This window comes from Euprymna scolopes, chromosome 22, assembly GCF_053919585.1.
Source record: "Euprymna scolopes isolate OS-2025 chromosome 22, ASM5391958v1, whole genome shotgun sequence".
In the NCBI taxonomy this organism is placed as follows: Eukaryota; Metazoa; Mollusca; class Cephalopoda; order Sepiida; family Sepiolidae; genus Euprymna; species Euprymna scolopes.
In genome coordinates this window covers 104,013,104-104,029,076 of record NC_136503.1, presented here as the reverse complement: position 1 = coordinate 104,029,076, position 15,973 = coordinate 104,013,104, and the positions used below count along the sequence as shown (strand labels likewise).

Genomic DNA, 15,973 nt, shown 5'->3' with positions numbered 1-15,973 from the left:
CGACCGTCGCCGACAGGGTACGTTTAACCAGCACGGAAACTCCCTTCCCCCGCGGGCTGCCATATGCTGAGAAAACCTCAAAATCTCTGGCCAGCACCTGACAGTCCACAGAGGAAACGAAATGCGTCTCCTGAATCGCAGCCACATCCACTCCCAGGGACAAGAGGTCGTGCCGGAGGCGAGCCGCCCGGCCCGGTGATCTCAAGCCCCTCACATTCAAACTAGCCAAATTCAAAGCCATGGTACCTACCTTAAGGTGTGTCACACTCAGCTCCGAAGTCAGCTGGGGAGAGGACGCCGACGTTATGTGCCATGCTCAAGGTGGTCAAGTTTTTCATATCCTGACCTTCTCTCGCAATGCCGCCGACGTCCAAAGGATAAATTAATTTTATGGCCCTGTAGAGTGATGGATGGACCAACACGGGGACCCTTCCCTTGCATTGTTTTGACAGTTCATCAAGAGAAGGGTCATTTTTTTTCACCAGTTCAATTCCCGGAAACGCCCCTTCAGCGGCCTGCAGCCTTGTCCACAAGTTGATCTTGCAGGCCTCTGGAGTTCTGACAAAAGTTATTAGGAGTGGGGCGTCCGGGAAATTTGAGGGGATATTTACATCTTTCCCCTCTATCTGTTTGTAATCGAGCAGAGGTTTTAAGTTTTTCCTCTGCCGATGGGAAATGTCTGTGGCCACAGATAGAGGGTCATAGTTCCTCAGGGGCAAGGACCTTTAGTCTGGTTGGTCTGCAAGAGGCAGAGGAGTCTCTCCCCTCCCTCGGTTCATTCTTTTCCTTTTCTTTTTGAGGTAGTGGCTCAGTTTGCCTTGGTGTGGGGACGGGTGTTTGTGTGGTGCCTGGTGTTGGTGTTGGTGTTGGTGTGGTGTCTGGTGTTGGTGCGGTGTTTGGTGTTGGTGCAGTGTCTGGTGTTTGTGTTGGTGCGGTGTCTGATGTTGGTGTGGTGTCTGGTGTTGGTGCGGTGTCTGGTGTTGGTGCAGTGTGTGGTTTGGGGGTGGAAGTGGATTTTGTTGCTCCATTCTTAATAAGGCATTCTTCTCAGAGCTGTTCTTTGGTGAGTCCTTTCATGCTGAGTGAAAAGAAAAGATTACAAAAAGGTGCCAAGTAATTAACTTGGCTCATACAAACTAACCAATCACAGACCGCCTACTAGAATTGTGTGTAGGCGACTTAAAACAAAGAAACATGGCGTTGTAAATGGAATTTCTCACAATTAATGCGTAATATTAAATTGATTTTCACAATCTGTCTTTCCTTTCCAGACGCAATTTTTATATAACTTTTTTGAAAGATCTTAACCCAACTCTAATTTCTTGCCAAAACAAAATAAGGGAAAGGAAAACGAAAAGAAAATTTGAAAAATCCTTTTAAAAAAAATGTATTTTGTATTTTGAATTATTTTTCTCTAAATCCTTCACGTGACAATATGTCTCCACCCTGACAATGTCGGTTGGTAAAGTTAGTAATAATAAAATAAGGGTAATTTTTGTCTTTCAAACACAGGGTGAAACGATAAAATTGTCGTTCTAGAAAAGACGGCATGATTCCATTCCCATTTGAGGAAAACTGTTGTTGTTGTTGTTGTTGTTGTTGTTGCTGCTGCTGCTGCTGCTGCTGCTGCTGCTGCTGCTGCAGCAGACCATCTACTAGTTGGTCAGTTGTGTACAAATCCCAAGACCATTAAGAGCTTTCTATCATGTCTGAAAGTGACACAATGTTCAACGAGCAGGATTGGAGATGCGCCACTGTACAACTCATGTTCTCTACCGATCCAAGTTATGACAACAGGGACATTGCCAGCACCCTCAAAATGCATTGCCTGACTACGGCTGCCGTATTTCTTAATAAAGCAACTGGCCCTGATGGCATTCCAATTATAGTGCTGAAAAAGCTTCAACCAGAACTAGCTCCCTTACTTACAAAATCTGTTTAAGCGTTGTCTTAAGGAGAATTGCTTCCCAACACCCTGGAAAATCTCATCAGTATGACCTGTATTTAAGAATTCAGGTGATCGGTTATCTCCCTGTCAGTACAGACTATTAAGTCTCCTGTGCGTCATGAATAGGGCCATGACAAGAAAATATTCTTTTCATTATTTTGACTCTTGAGTATATATATCAGTTAATATCTTATATGTTTTTAGATAGAGTGGTATGGTTCGCAATTATCTAACTGTGTCGGATATATACTTTGGAGTCAAAATAATAAGAATATTATTCTCTAGTCATGAGTAAGTTGCTGGAATCTGTGTTAAATAGAGAAGTAGTCAACCACCTCAACAAAAATAACCTTCTTAGTGACATGCAATATGGTTTCTGTTCTGCTAGATCTACAGCAGACGTGCTTACAGTTATATCTCATAAGATAAACAAATCTCTCGGCGGAGGCTTCCTTTCTAGAGCAATTGCTCTTGACATATCAAAGGCGTTTGATAGGGTATGACATAAAGGTTTACTTCACAAGATCTCCAGCTATGGTATAGCTGGAAATGTCTTCTCAATTATTAAATCATTTCTCTCTGATAGGTTCATAAGAGTAGTGGTTGATGGGCAGAAATCAGAAGCTCTTAGTATTAACACTGGAGTCCCTCAGGGGTCCATCCTGGGCCCAACTCTCTTCCTGATCTACATTAATGATCTTCCAAATCACATCCTAAGATCATTTGTAGACATTTATGCTGATAACACTACAATCTATGAAGCACATCAAAGGCCATAAAAAACCAAGTTCTTTCTGATTCTCTCTCCTTTGATCTTGAGCACGTGGTACAATGGGGAAAAGAGTGGCTGGTTACTTTTAATGCATCTAAAACCAAGCTTCTGTCTTTACATCATCAACGTTCTGATCCCCATCTGGCATCAATTGAAATGACAAGCGGTTGGGCTGACCTTTACTCCTGATCAAAATGGAACATGTTCATCAAATCCGTTGCCAATGTTGCTGGAAAAATGGTGAGATCCTTCTCTCAATCTAGTAGATATCTCACTGCTAATGCAATTCTCTATCTATATAAGTGCCAGATAAGTCCAAGGATGGAATATTGTTGCCACATCTGGGCAGGAGCTGCTAGGAAGGGCTTACCCTACCTTGACGGAGTTAGTTCAAAATAGACTTCGTAGCCTAGTAGGGGTTGCCCTTTTCTCTTCCTTGCAACCTCTTTCTCACAGAAGAGACGTTGCAAGCCTGTCTCTGCTTTATTGTTATTTTCATGGCAAATGCTCGTCTGAGCTCCAATATGGTCCCCCTCTCGCCAAACTTTCACGAGAAACACTCGTCTAGTTGAAAACACTATCAATAATTTCCCCCACTCTTTATCTGTGCCTAAACCTAAACGTTGATTCCATGAACAAAGCTTCTTTCTTAGAACTGCACGCCTGTGAAACTCTCTTCCGTTTGCCTTCTTTTCAGCTGACTAGAATATGGTCGTCTTCAAGTCCAATGTAAACAAGTTCTTGATGAGCAGTTCCCCTTAAGTAATTCAATTTACCAAATTTACACTACTAACGATTACTACGATATGGTCTCAATAACTACTTATCCTCGAGTGGCCTCTGGGCTTTGATAAGACTCGTTTGTGTGTGTGTGTGTGTGTGTATATATATATATATATATATATATATATATATATATATATATATATGAAAACACATATTCTTCGGGATAAGATCAATTTTTTGTTCTCGGTTAATGAAGGAGAAATCCTTCACAAATGAGACAATTTTTATTTTTTGTTCCTTCCCCACACAGTAGCTTAAATTAAAATACATGGATTGAAGAAAATCATAAATCTGGTGTCGCTATGATGCAACGTTTAAAAAGTTATTTTTTTATAATTCGTTGGCCTTTTTTTTAACTTAGCAGCCTTTGCCTCAATTGGCCTGCTCGTTTTCGGTTTCAAGCAAGTCGGAAAAAAGTGTTTTTGTTTTTTTACCACTCAACGATAAAAATGAAATTATTGTTAATAAACACGATTGATATATATTGTTTTTTGTTTTGTTTTTAATTATCCACTGACAATCGTCTACTACTCATCAATAGCGAGATTCGAAATCGGGACCCCATGATAAGAAGTCTAAACTCCCACCCACCTCGCTGACTGTTTGGATATATCGCGATTTACGTATATGTTATTTGTTTTTGTTTTTGCGATACGTTTTGAATGAATATATATATATGTATATATATGTGTGTGTGTGTGTGTGTGTATATATATGTGTGTATATATATGTATATATATGTGTATATATATATGTATATATATGTGTATATATATATATGTGTATATATATATATTATGTATATATATGTGTATATATATGTATATATATATATATGTAATATATGTATATATATATATGTAATATATGTATATATAGTGTTTTTTTAACATATTTCATTAACTGTTTGCTCATATATATGTATATATATATATATATATAGAGAGAGAGAGAGAGAGAGAGAAAGAGAGAGAGAGAGAGATGTGTGTATATATATGCACATCTATCTATATATATAGATGTGTATATATATATACATCTAACTATATATAGAGAGAGATGTGTGTATATATATATATACATCTAACTATATATAGAGAGAGATGTGTATATATATATACATCTAACTATATATAGATATATATATATATATATATATATATATATATATATATATATATATATATATATATATATAGAGAGAGAGAGAGAGAGAGAGAGATGTGTATATATAGAGATGTGTATATATATATATATTATTATTATTCCATTTAATCACATAAATTAATATGTTACATAGGGTACATATTAAATAAATATGACGCTGAGGAAGAGAGACGGCGGAGACACATATATAACAATGATGAGGGGGAGAGAGATTTATACAGTTCTGGAATGTTTCTACATAACACATATAGTTGAAGTGAATGTGGTAGTATGGTGATAGAGAATTCTAGCTATTAAAGTGACACTTTTGCATGGCTTTGTGCCCAATTTACTTTCACTGTATTAGTCTTTCTGAAATAAATAAATTTTTCAAAGTGTAGTATCTGTTCTCACTAGTTTTTCTTAAAAAAAATTATTTAATCGAAATTCTACTTTACTATCTTAATGGGGGAGTAATATAGTTAGTATATGTTCTGTTGCTATAAGATACTACTCCTTGGCATTACCTCCTTTTTTGGGGTGGGGTGGGGGTGTCCTCCCAGGCATTAGACCATCCTTTGAGGGGAAACTAATATCACGGCTACCAAGATGTAGTGGACGGGCTAATATAATATCAATTATGATCGCATTCTCCATTACCTTTTTACCTCCTCCTTTGAGGGAGGGGTAGTGTAATATATAGTCATTCATCCTTATTCCATCCTCCCAGGCATTATCTTTTATTTTCGTTTTTGGAAGATGAGAAGGTGGGGGAGGGGTAATTTTTTTTTTTTTTTTTTTTTTTTACAAAGGCATCACCACTTATCAAGGCCAAAAGGCCACTCGAGGACAAGGGTTAAATAGTTTACAGTAGACAATTGGGCAATAAAGTAATCGTTAGTTATGGGTGTGCATACGTATGCGCCTTGTCAAATATATATTGGGTCTGTGGTCATATTATCACCCTTTCTAGGGATTACTTTTTCCATTTGGGGAGGGGATATCTATTCTACCACTGGAGTGGTGGTGATGATAGCGGAGAGACGACCACCCTCTCGGGCATTACTTCCTCCTGAGGAGGAGGGGTAATGTAGTATCTGTTGTGTTTTCATGAGGCAAGCCACCCCTTTTACAGCACATCAGCCCTTTGTTTGCACATTTAGCCTCGGGGCACAATAACCTTTGCTTTCTGTATTCTTGATTGCATCTGTCAACGAACTTCTAAATGCCTCGCGTGTAAAATTCTTTACGTTTTGATGTGAAATATGAATCTAACTTATGTTCAATCTCTCGTCATGATCATGATGATGTATATATATATATATATATATATATTTGACCGTCTATGTACGAGCGTGCCTATTCTTCGTCTAGTGATCGTTTAAACAGGATATATAACAATTATTACATTAACGGGCAAATAACGGTCTTGGGGGTTTTACATCGACCAATGTAGAAACATACTTCGTCTTTAGGCTTGGTTTGCCGGATCCTCAGAAAAACTGTAAATAATTTGTACAACACAAAATCTTGGTATTTACAGCAGCTTTATTTCGGATGTTTCCCCCATTAGAAAGCTGAAACGCTGGTTCTAGCTTTTTATTATCGACATTTTCTCCTACTCGGATTCATTACTGTCCATCGACTATCTTTCTCCTGACTACCGTCTACTCTCTCTGACTCTCAACTTTTGACTAACTGATACGTGTCTTTCAAGCCCTGTTAGAAAATATTAAGATAATCACCTGATGCTTTTACACTGTCAACTAAATTGCTATAGTAACAGTTTTTGGTTACACTGGTGGGGAGAGTAACCGGATTTGCCCAGTCATAAAATACGCTTAAACATGATATTTTAATTTTTCGTATATTCTATTATAATCGTGATTTCAAAAGTAAAGTATAAAAAAAAATTAAAAAAAAGAAAAAAAAAAAAGGTATTAGGGTGCCATCAGCTAGAATTGAAACCGAAACTTTAGCATTCAAAGCTGGTGACGTTACCACTGTATCAACGTGAAACGCATATGAACTGATTAAAAATAAACTCAGATAAATATACAAAATTTATAACAATTTTTTCAATTTTGACCCATTTTTGACCCCTTAAAAACTATTTTAACCGGCTAAAGACCAATAAAAGGTCCATAAAAAATCCAATCATTTGATGCCCCTAGCGCGACTCTGCAACTTTTAATTTCGGAGGAGATAGAGTTTGAAAAGTTGGAGACAGACAGACCAACATATAGCATTTTATATATTAGATTTTAAAATTGCATTCTTAAATTAATGTAAATAAATATTTATTCTAAACATTTTATATTCTAAAACATTTTTGCTGACAAAACTTTTTTTTTTTTGAATAAATATGATAATCGTCAACTAGTACACATTTGGTCTTGTTCGATGGAAAGTTGCAATGAAAATTCACTCCAAGAAACGACAGAGCCTTTGGGTTTTATTTTCGGCAACTTTTTATTCCAGAGTATTTTTCCCCCCTTTCGGAAAGTTGCAATGTAAATTCACTCCACGAAACGACAGAGCCTTTAGGTTTTATTTTCGGCAACTTTTTATTCCAGAGTAATTTTTCCCCCCTTTTGGAAAGTTGCAATGCTGATTCTGACCATCGCCATTTCTAATCCCTTCTACTCTGAGCGATGACGATCTGAAGACAGTCTATCCCTCTCCCGACTGACTCAATCAATAAATTGCCACATATTTCAAAAAGACTATCTCCTCTTCTAAACGACGTCATCAGTATATGTTACTAAGATAATCACCTGATGTTTTTACATGTCATTATTCTAAATTGAATTGTTTTGATAACATTTTTAAGTTACATTCCTAAATTAATGTAAATAAATATTTATTCGAAATATTTTGATTATTCTGAAACCTATTTAGACTAGCACACCTTTGGGTGTTGCTCTACCAATATCTAACAATGATATTAATCTAAGATCATTTAAATGGTTTTGTAATTCCTTGAGATGTGATAGTCTGAAGGAACTTGATCAAGAGAATATGCAGGATGGGGACAAGATTTCCCAACCAAATTCTCCTAGGAGATCTTTGGTCAGTAGTGCTGTGATAGACAAACACCAACTCAGGGTTCTTTTGAAGGAAGATGGTCATCAAACATGTGAAGAACTGGATGAAAAGATGAAGCGAGATTTTGCAACAATTTCACACCACCTTCAGTCGATGGGATTCACACAAAAACTTGGAACTTTGGTTCCTACACGAATTTACTTTTGATGTTAAAATTCTTTGATTTTCTTAAAAAAAACAAAAAAACAGCGGGAACTTATGCAACAAGAAATAGGTAGAGGGAGACAGTTGGATCTATTGGTCCAACACAGGTAGGCATCTGGGCTGGAAGCTGAAGGACTGTGTTTGGCCGAACTTTAGATGCAGTCAAGAATTTGCTTTGTGCTTAGTTCAACGCAATTGTTGTTCAGCCTGCGAGCCTGTCGTTCAGAAGAGCAAAAAGATATTTACATGCTATCCACCTCAGCATGATGTGACACAAGGTCAGAAAGTGGGAGATGTCCAGCCAGCATCCCTAAAAGAGGAGCATGCTAGCCTAGCAAAAAATTGCCCCCCCCTCCATCGGCATTCCCCGGTAGGGGCGCCTCAGGCAACAAGCAATAAACTTGCCCCACCCGGAAGATGGGTGGCAAGGCCTGGGAGGGTGGACTTAATACTCAGGCAACATACCTCAGTCCAACAGGTACTGCGACAGTTCCCTATCGGGCTGATTGTCAAGAATGGATTCTTGATTTGTATTTTCTACCAAAGTCTCTAAGCAACCGAAGCAGCAAGGAGACCCATGGCCATAATTCAAAGAGTAATATGGGAGCAAGAAAGCATCACCATAACTTTACGAAATAAAATATTGTTACTCGTTTTAAAACAATCTATTAGTTTAAGACCAGGTCTTCCCTTGCACCTGTTGATCCCAACACTGTACGATTTTTTTTTTTTTTTTTTTTTCATCTCTACATTTTATTCTGACTGGGTTGTTGTCACTCACATTGCTGGTGCCCTTGGCAATCCCCAATGGTTTAAAAGTATTTAAAGAAAAAAAAAAACAACAACTCAAAACAGAAAAACATTGTCGGTTGACCACTGTCTGTCAAAGTATCTTTGGCAGTCAGTTCATCTTATCTGTTAATGCTCTGCCTGATCTCCTGAGCTGCTAACTCCCATGAAACTGAAAACTATACTCTGACTCCCAAACTTATTGACGCAAATCGGAAATCCTAGGTCGGTCTTTCGTCTAAGATATGCAGAAAATGCCTCATCCTCTGTCACTCCCAACTGACCACTTATCCCATTTCAGACTCATTTCTAACCATTGTCATAGCTTTTTTTTTTTTTTTTTTTTTTTTTTTATAAATAAAAACTTCTGGCAACTTTTTCCCTTTCTTTTTTATATGAATCACTTTCTACCACTTCGGTGGGACGTCCATAGTAACATATTTGGAAGGGATAGTCTGTTGTCGCAACTCTGACAGACTACAGGATTGACAAAGGCCAATGCCAAAATCAAACAGACGATCACAACCTATGCAATGAATGTACAAAAATGCAAATTCACAGGACGAATTAATGAAGATTAAAGCAAGAAAAAAACAAACAAAAAAAAAACTTTGCTTTTTATATACGAAATTTATTTAATAAATGAACAAGTACATAGCACTTGGTGATGGAATGGACAGCAAATTGGCTTGTTCCATTAAAAAAATTTTTTAAATAAAAAAAAAAATAATAAAAAAAAAAAATATGAAGAATTTTTTTTTAAATCAATAGTTCAAGATCCCCATAAATTGTTTTTTTTATTGGATGAAAACCGCCCGTCGTCGTCTTTGGAAATTTGTACCCCCACCCATCTATCCATTATATATATACATATATATATATATATATATATATATAAGTGTGCATAACTGATGGTTAATGTGTTTATCTTCACAAAAAATTATGGCCAAACAAAAAATTATAATAATTGTTTTATACTAATACTGTTTAAAAATACTCTTACAAATTTTGAAATAGTTATTTATTGAGCCGAGAAATTTAATTCACGCACACATACACATAAATCGATCTGATCCATACAAAATATTTTTATAAACAAACACATTATTTAATCGAATTTCAATCAAGGTGAACTTTCATACACTTATATGCTCAATAAATTTTCTTCTTTCTCATGAGACAATGCGAGTGTCTATTATTTTCATGGTAGGTGCTTGACTGAGCTTCAATCTAATTGAATAAGTAATTATCTCCTACACTGATGAAAGGGAAATTCAGAAACAATTTTATAGTCATATGTTTTACTTATTAGAAGTGTGGCTATGAAACCAAACGTGCATTCCTAATATTCTGTCTGAAATTTAAATAAATATGTTGGATGCTAATGATTGAGCATATTGTTTGCGATTTTTTTTTTAAAGACATACTGATCAAATAAACAAACAAAAAAACAAAAAAAAAAAACTGTACATATGAACTTTGAACTTGACAAGGCATTTAACTGTCTGGGGTTTCGGGCTGGAAATCAGCAGATTGGAGACGTCTTGGGGATACAAACAAACAAGAAAAAAAATAGTTTAAGACGAATAGAGCTCAATTTTTTTTTCATTTGCTCCCATCCGATTGTTCAGAGAAAAAAAAAAAAAATGAGCACTTTTTTTTCTTTTAACATAAAATTTTTTATCAAGATGTAAACATCTGAATGTACAAGAGAGAAAGTAAAAAAAAAAAAAAAAAAAAAAAAAAATTAAAAAAATCAGCCATGAATGTTGGAGATTGCGTTGGAAGCAAATTCAGTTCCAACCAGAACAGTTTTTCTTTGAATTCTCATGAAATAATGAAGATAGGAAGGAACAAAAATTTACACAAAATAAAAAATATGGTTTAATAGGGGAAAAAAAAAAAAGCTGCTCTTCTGATTTTGTGATTCTTCTAAATCCAATGAGAAGATCACAATTCTGTTTTTGTATTGTCAAGATCGTCCAACTCTACATCACTGAGATCAATGTCTTCTTCAACTGGCAACTGGAAAGCAAAACAAAAACAAGTTTAACATCATGTTTTAGGATATGGGCTGAAAGGTCAAAAATCCCTCTGGAAGAAAAAAATGGCAAACGAATGCGAATAGACTCCTGAACATCATATTTTTTTCACAAGCATAAATGTTGTGCACTTGCGAGAACGGCAGCTATGTTTAAAAATGGCCGACAATCATTCAAATAAAACATGACTTACTTAAACCCTAGTAGCATCCAAACCAATAAACATACAAACATGTAATTTTTATTCTCAATTAAATTCTTCATTATTTATTATATAGATGTTGAACTTAATATCTCTAGTCTATTTTAGAGTCGAGAACCCTATTTTTTTTTTTTCAGGCATTTTCTCTAATACTGCTCCAAGTTAAATATATATACATATATTTAAATTTTGAGCAGGTGGACAAGTTTTTATCTTTTAAATTCAGAAAAACATATCTCAGCTTGATCAAAAATTTATTGACCGAAATAAGCAGCATCTAAATCAACACACTTTTGGCTATGCAGAAGAAGTATTTATGTCAGCAACGTAATAATCTTGTGTTTTCAGGATATCTATGCTAATTGTTAATATTAATGAAAAAAGTGTTTTACGAAACTAGAGGATCGATACCCACATATTTTTATTTAAAAAAAAAAAAAATAAATAAATAAAAGGCACATAATGAGACAACTCCAAGAGGAGAAAGGACACTTTTATTTTTTTCACTAATATTAACAATTAGCATTGATATCCCAAAAAATTGAGTCATAGGAAAATCCTAAAAAATATCTTAGTGACCCCTGAAGAAGATTGAACTTTATGATCTACAGACCCACACTCAAATCCATGGTTTAAATTCTTGCAATGCAGAACTAACCCTTCTTTTCCTTAGTAGAGAAAAGGAAACATGTATTCAACACCTGAAGAAGGGCGCAGGATACAGCGACCGAAACGTTGTGCCAATAACACCCAAAATGAGAATAATTGTCCGATAGTACATCTCAAAAATTCAGAATTGCATTAAAGGGAGATAACTCTAAATACACAAGACAATACTGAGTAATTTCCCTTCATAACCATGTTTAGTTTAACAGCTGTTTTACATGCTGGCATGCATTGGCTGGCTTTTAAAAATTGATTTCCAAACTAGTCTTATTTTTAACAAGGTTTTTTTTTTTCATTCTTATCTTTTAAAATTGATTTAAAAACTATCTCTTCACAGGTCTTTATTCATCCCTCTTTTTTCACAAGTCTCAACCCATTCAGAGTGAATGTTGCCTCAAGTCAAAAAGACCTCTACCACTCACAGGAAAAAAAAAAAAAAAAAAAAAATCATCAGTTGAATGTCCGTTTTACATCTTACTACTGCTAGATGGCTTTTTAGAAATTAACTTCCAATCCCATCTATCTCTGCCCAGGTCTTCATCCCTCCTTTTCCCAAGTCCATCATTACCATTTCCTGCCATGATCTTCTTGACCTTTCTGTGAACCGACCCTGTTACCTCAACTGTTCTACATCTCATCCAAAAATCAGAAAGTGAGAAAAGAAAGGAAAAAGTAGAGAAGTACAATAGTAAAAATAAATTGGCTTCCAAACTTATCTCAGACCATGTCTTTATTTATCCCTCTTCCTCTCAAGTCCCATGTTTTCCTCAGCATTTTTTCCCAACAACTGAACCTGCTATCTTAACTGGTCCACATCCACTAACCCAAGAACTCTCATCTATTCTCAATGTGACCATACCAACAAAGTCTCCTGTTCTGCACACATCCCCTTATACCAATTAAATATTCCTCTGATGTCATCAAATGTAAACCTGTCTTTAAAACTCATTACACATTCATCGTATCATTGTCATATTCTTTCCATGCAACGTATATCCTCAACCTTCCCTGGCCAGGTTTCATACACATGCACACTAGTAATTAACAGATTATTATAAATTTTGGAATACAACTACTCTGTAAGAGTGGATAGTGTGGATTATATTTAGTTTATGCAAATGGAAAATGAAAGTTCAGATAATTCACATTTTGATGAAATTTTAACATCAACAAGTCGAGCGTGCGGGGTAACCCTTGACGAGCGAAAAATTTACTTTCACCATGACTAATCTTTGCGCAAAATTTCAAAATGTTCAAGGCATGATTATTGAGAAAAGTGCAAACAAATGAACGAACAAACGGGAGCAAATTACTAGGTCCAATCCCTCCTTCGTCAGGGGACCAATTAATAAATATTCCAAAACTGTCAGTTTCATTAAAGTATTTTAACGGGTTGTTAGGAAACATACGCCTCTCCCCCATGAAATTGAATCTTGAATTTTATAAAACGACTTAAACTTGAGATCAAATTTTTTTGATTTTTCTAGAATCAAAATCACTTGATGGACTTTGGTTAAAATTAGAATATGGATTCTGGACATAAGGTTTAGTAGTTAGTAACACGTATACAGGAGACAGAAGTTAAAAAAAGTTGAGGGAGATTGAACACTTACCTCTTTATCTTTTCCATCCCAAGGTTGAATAGTTTTTATGACTGGCAATTTGTTGTCGATAAGAGGAACAGTGGAAGATTTACCATAAAGTAATTCTCTGAAAGATGGAAAAAAAGACTTGTTGATTTGGCAGTTTTAAAAAATTCATGGGATGACACACACAAAAAAAGAAAATAGAGAAAAAAGAAAAAGAAAAGGAAATGAAACAAGCTGCGCGTGTGTGGTCCCCCACTGGTGCTGCATGTGAGATGATGCCACAAAAAATAGTGAAGAACCGATGAATGTGAGAAGTGTGAAGGGCCAACGCTGCCTTCACATTTTCGCCAAGTTTCAGAAAAATCTAATGGATGGAGCAAAAGTGTCATCTTTTGCAATTTTTGGGCATTTGTGACCTCATTTTGAGCTCCTGGGAATGTCGTGAAAATGGACAAACAGTGCAGTTTCACGCCTTAAGACATGTATATTTGAATTCAGTAACCACTATATAGTCAGGCATATCAAGTTTTTGTTGAGAAATAGGAAAAAAGACCCACAAAAAGGAGCGTGTTTAGCACTAAAAGTCCCCAGGGACGCGAACCAGAATTTTGCCAACGTCTCCCATACTGGATTTATATAAAGAATAATGGCCTCCACATTTTGGACAAGTTTCAGGAAAATCTAATGGATGGATCAAAAAGTGTCATTTTGGGGCATCTTTTGAGCCCCAGGGGACGCAATGGGAATTTTTGCAAAAAAATTTTTTTTTTACTATGCACAAATATTTAATTTTTAAAGAAAATCATTTTGAAGCAAATTTGAGTTTCTCTTCTCTCCATGTTAAGAATAGCTTTCTAAAATCTTGCAAAAGTTTGAATTATTTGGAGTTTATCTCCCTTGTCCTTCAACAATGGCATAAATGTTGATTATCTAGCCATAAAATTTGATTTTCATTCTTTTTAAATAAAACTACATGATCAATTTACACGATTTTTGGTGTATGATATTTTATGTTATAGGTACATATACCATAAAGATTTCTATTTATTATTAGCATTGTTGCTTTTTCATGGAGGAAAGGAAGTTATAGACTCTCCCTCTCCATGTTAAGAACGATTTTCTAAAATCTCAAGTGAGAATTATTTGGAGTTATCTCCTTTGCAAATTTAAACTTTTCAAAATGGCATCACAAACTTGTTACTCATAGTTTAGCCATTAACTTTAATTTTATTCAAAAATAAAACTACTTGATCAATTTATGTGCAAATTTTCTTTCCGTCAAGGATTCAGTATAAAGATTTTTTAGTTTTGATTTTTTTTTTCGGGGGGGCTCTAAAACAGCACATATATATTTTTTTCTTTTAGTTTTTATTCAATAATTTTAAAGTTATTTTAACAGAGTTTGCCTTCATCTCTGAACAGCTTTTGAAAAATTCTATTTGCATCCACGATTTGATATGCAATATTTGATAGGTTAAGCACATGTATTTTCTAATTATAAAATATTCCGGAATCCCAACTTTTACGAAAAAAAGTTGTCAGGATGCAAATGTTGCTCTTACCTGAAGAATTCTGCTAATCCAGTTTCACTGAATGAACCTTTGAGTGGAGAATATCTCATGCTACGATAATTTAATGCGACCATAGCCTGAAAAGGAAAAAAATAAAATAAAAAGATAAAAATTCACACACATACAGAAATGAGAAAATTACTTTGAAAGCATAGATAATATTTTATCAGACATGACTTGGTATTGTTCAGCGAGTATTCATAGTTGCATCACGACAAAATATTATTTGAAAATATATTAGACATATATCTAAAATCATTGTTCAAAAGTAGCTGATAATCATAATATATATATATATATATATATATATATATATATATATATAGTCTTGGGAGCTTTTTAACCTTAAAAACAATAAAAGAAAAATTTTATATAAAAATTTCATTGGAAAATTATTTTGTCAGTCATTTAATCTCCTGCAATTGCTGAACAAACTTGTTTTCTCGAAATTAATAACAGTCTTACGATTTCAGGGATCATCAGTTGTTTACCATGAAATAGTGGGGCAGATTGCTGAAACAATCTTACTTGGTGATAAGCACCAAAATTGAAATTTGTCAGGTTTGCTTCTGCTGCCATCTTGAAAATTGGCAGCCATTTTGAATTTTCTGATGGCTAACATTCTTTTAAAATATATATTTCTGAACGTCATTTGTGCCAATTTTGGTGCTTGTAATACTAAGTGAAAGATTTTTATGGAATACTTGGATAACCTGCACCACTAAAACACTGTTTCGGGGATTTAAAAGCAAAATAGTATATTAAATCATGGCTCCCCAGCGGTGATGATCAACCTCCCTTCCTCTAAATAAAAGAATGTTCCAGATAGTGGATCCAGTTTTTTGTTCTCCAAATTAATTAGGTTAACCTATTCATGTTATGAAAAAAAAAAATAAATAAAAAAAAATAAAAAAAATTTTTTCTTACTTGCATGATCTGCCCCCCCCCCCCCAAGAAAAACAAAACAATTATTTTTACAAATCTACTGAATTGTATAATTCAGACAAATCCACTATACATACTCATCACCGTTTGTTGATAATATTCTATTTATATATTTACTTATTTACTAATAACCTCTTTATATTTATTAAAAAATATATAAAAAAGTTTAAAATATTATAAATAAATACATAAGATTTTTTTTTATACATGACAAATGTAGTTTTGGAATTTCCTCTTAATTTAATAAGATTAGTTTTATACGATT

General features: G+C 34.8%; 1 protein-coding gene across 1 annotated transcript in view; it reads right to left on the bottom strand.

Annotated features, from left to right (window-relative positions):
- Positions 1-10,232: 10,232 nt before the first annotated feature.
- The window catches only part of LOC145243589 (protein disulfide-isomerase A6 homolog), a 46,651-nt gene continuing 40,910 nt past the window's right edge, over positions 10,233-15,973 (bottom strand). Inside the window, exons 11-13 of the mRNA XM_080106579.1 lie at positions 14,755-14,840; positions 13,217-13,313; positions 10,233-10,718 (exon numbers count right to left, since the gene is read on the bottom strand). Of these exons, the coding sequence (XP_079962705.1) occupies positions 10,644-10,718; positions 13,217-13,313; positions 14,755-14,840 (258 nt within the window). The 3' untranslated portion in view covers positions 10,233-10,643. The remainder of the gene's footprint in view (positions 10,719-13,216; positions 13,314-14,754; positions 14,841-15,973) is intronic.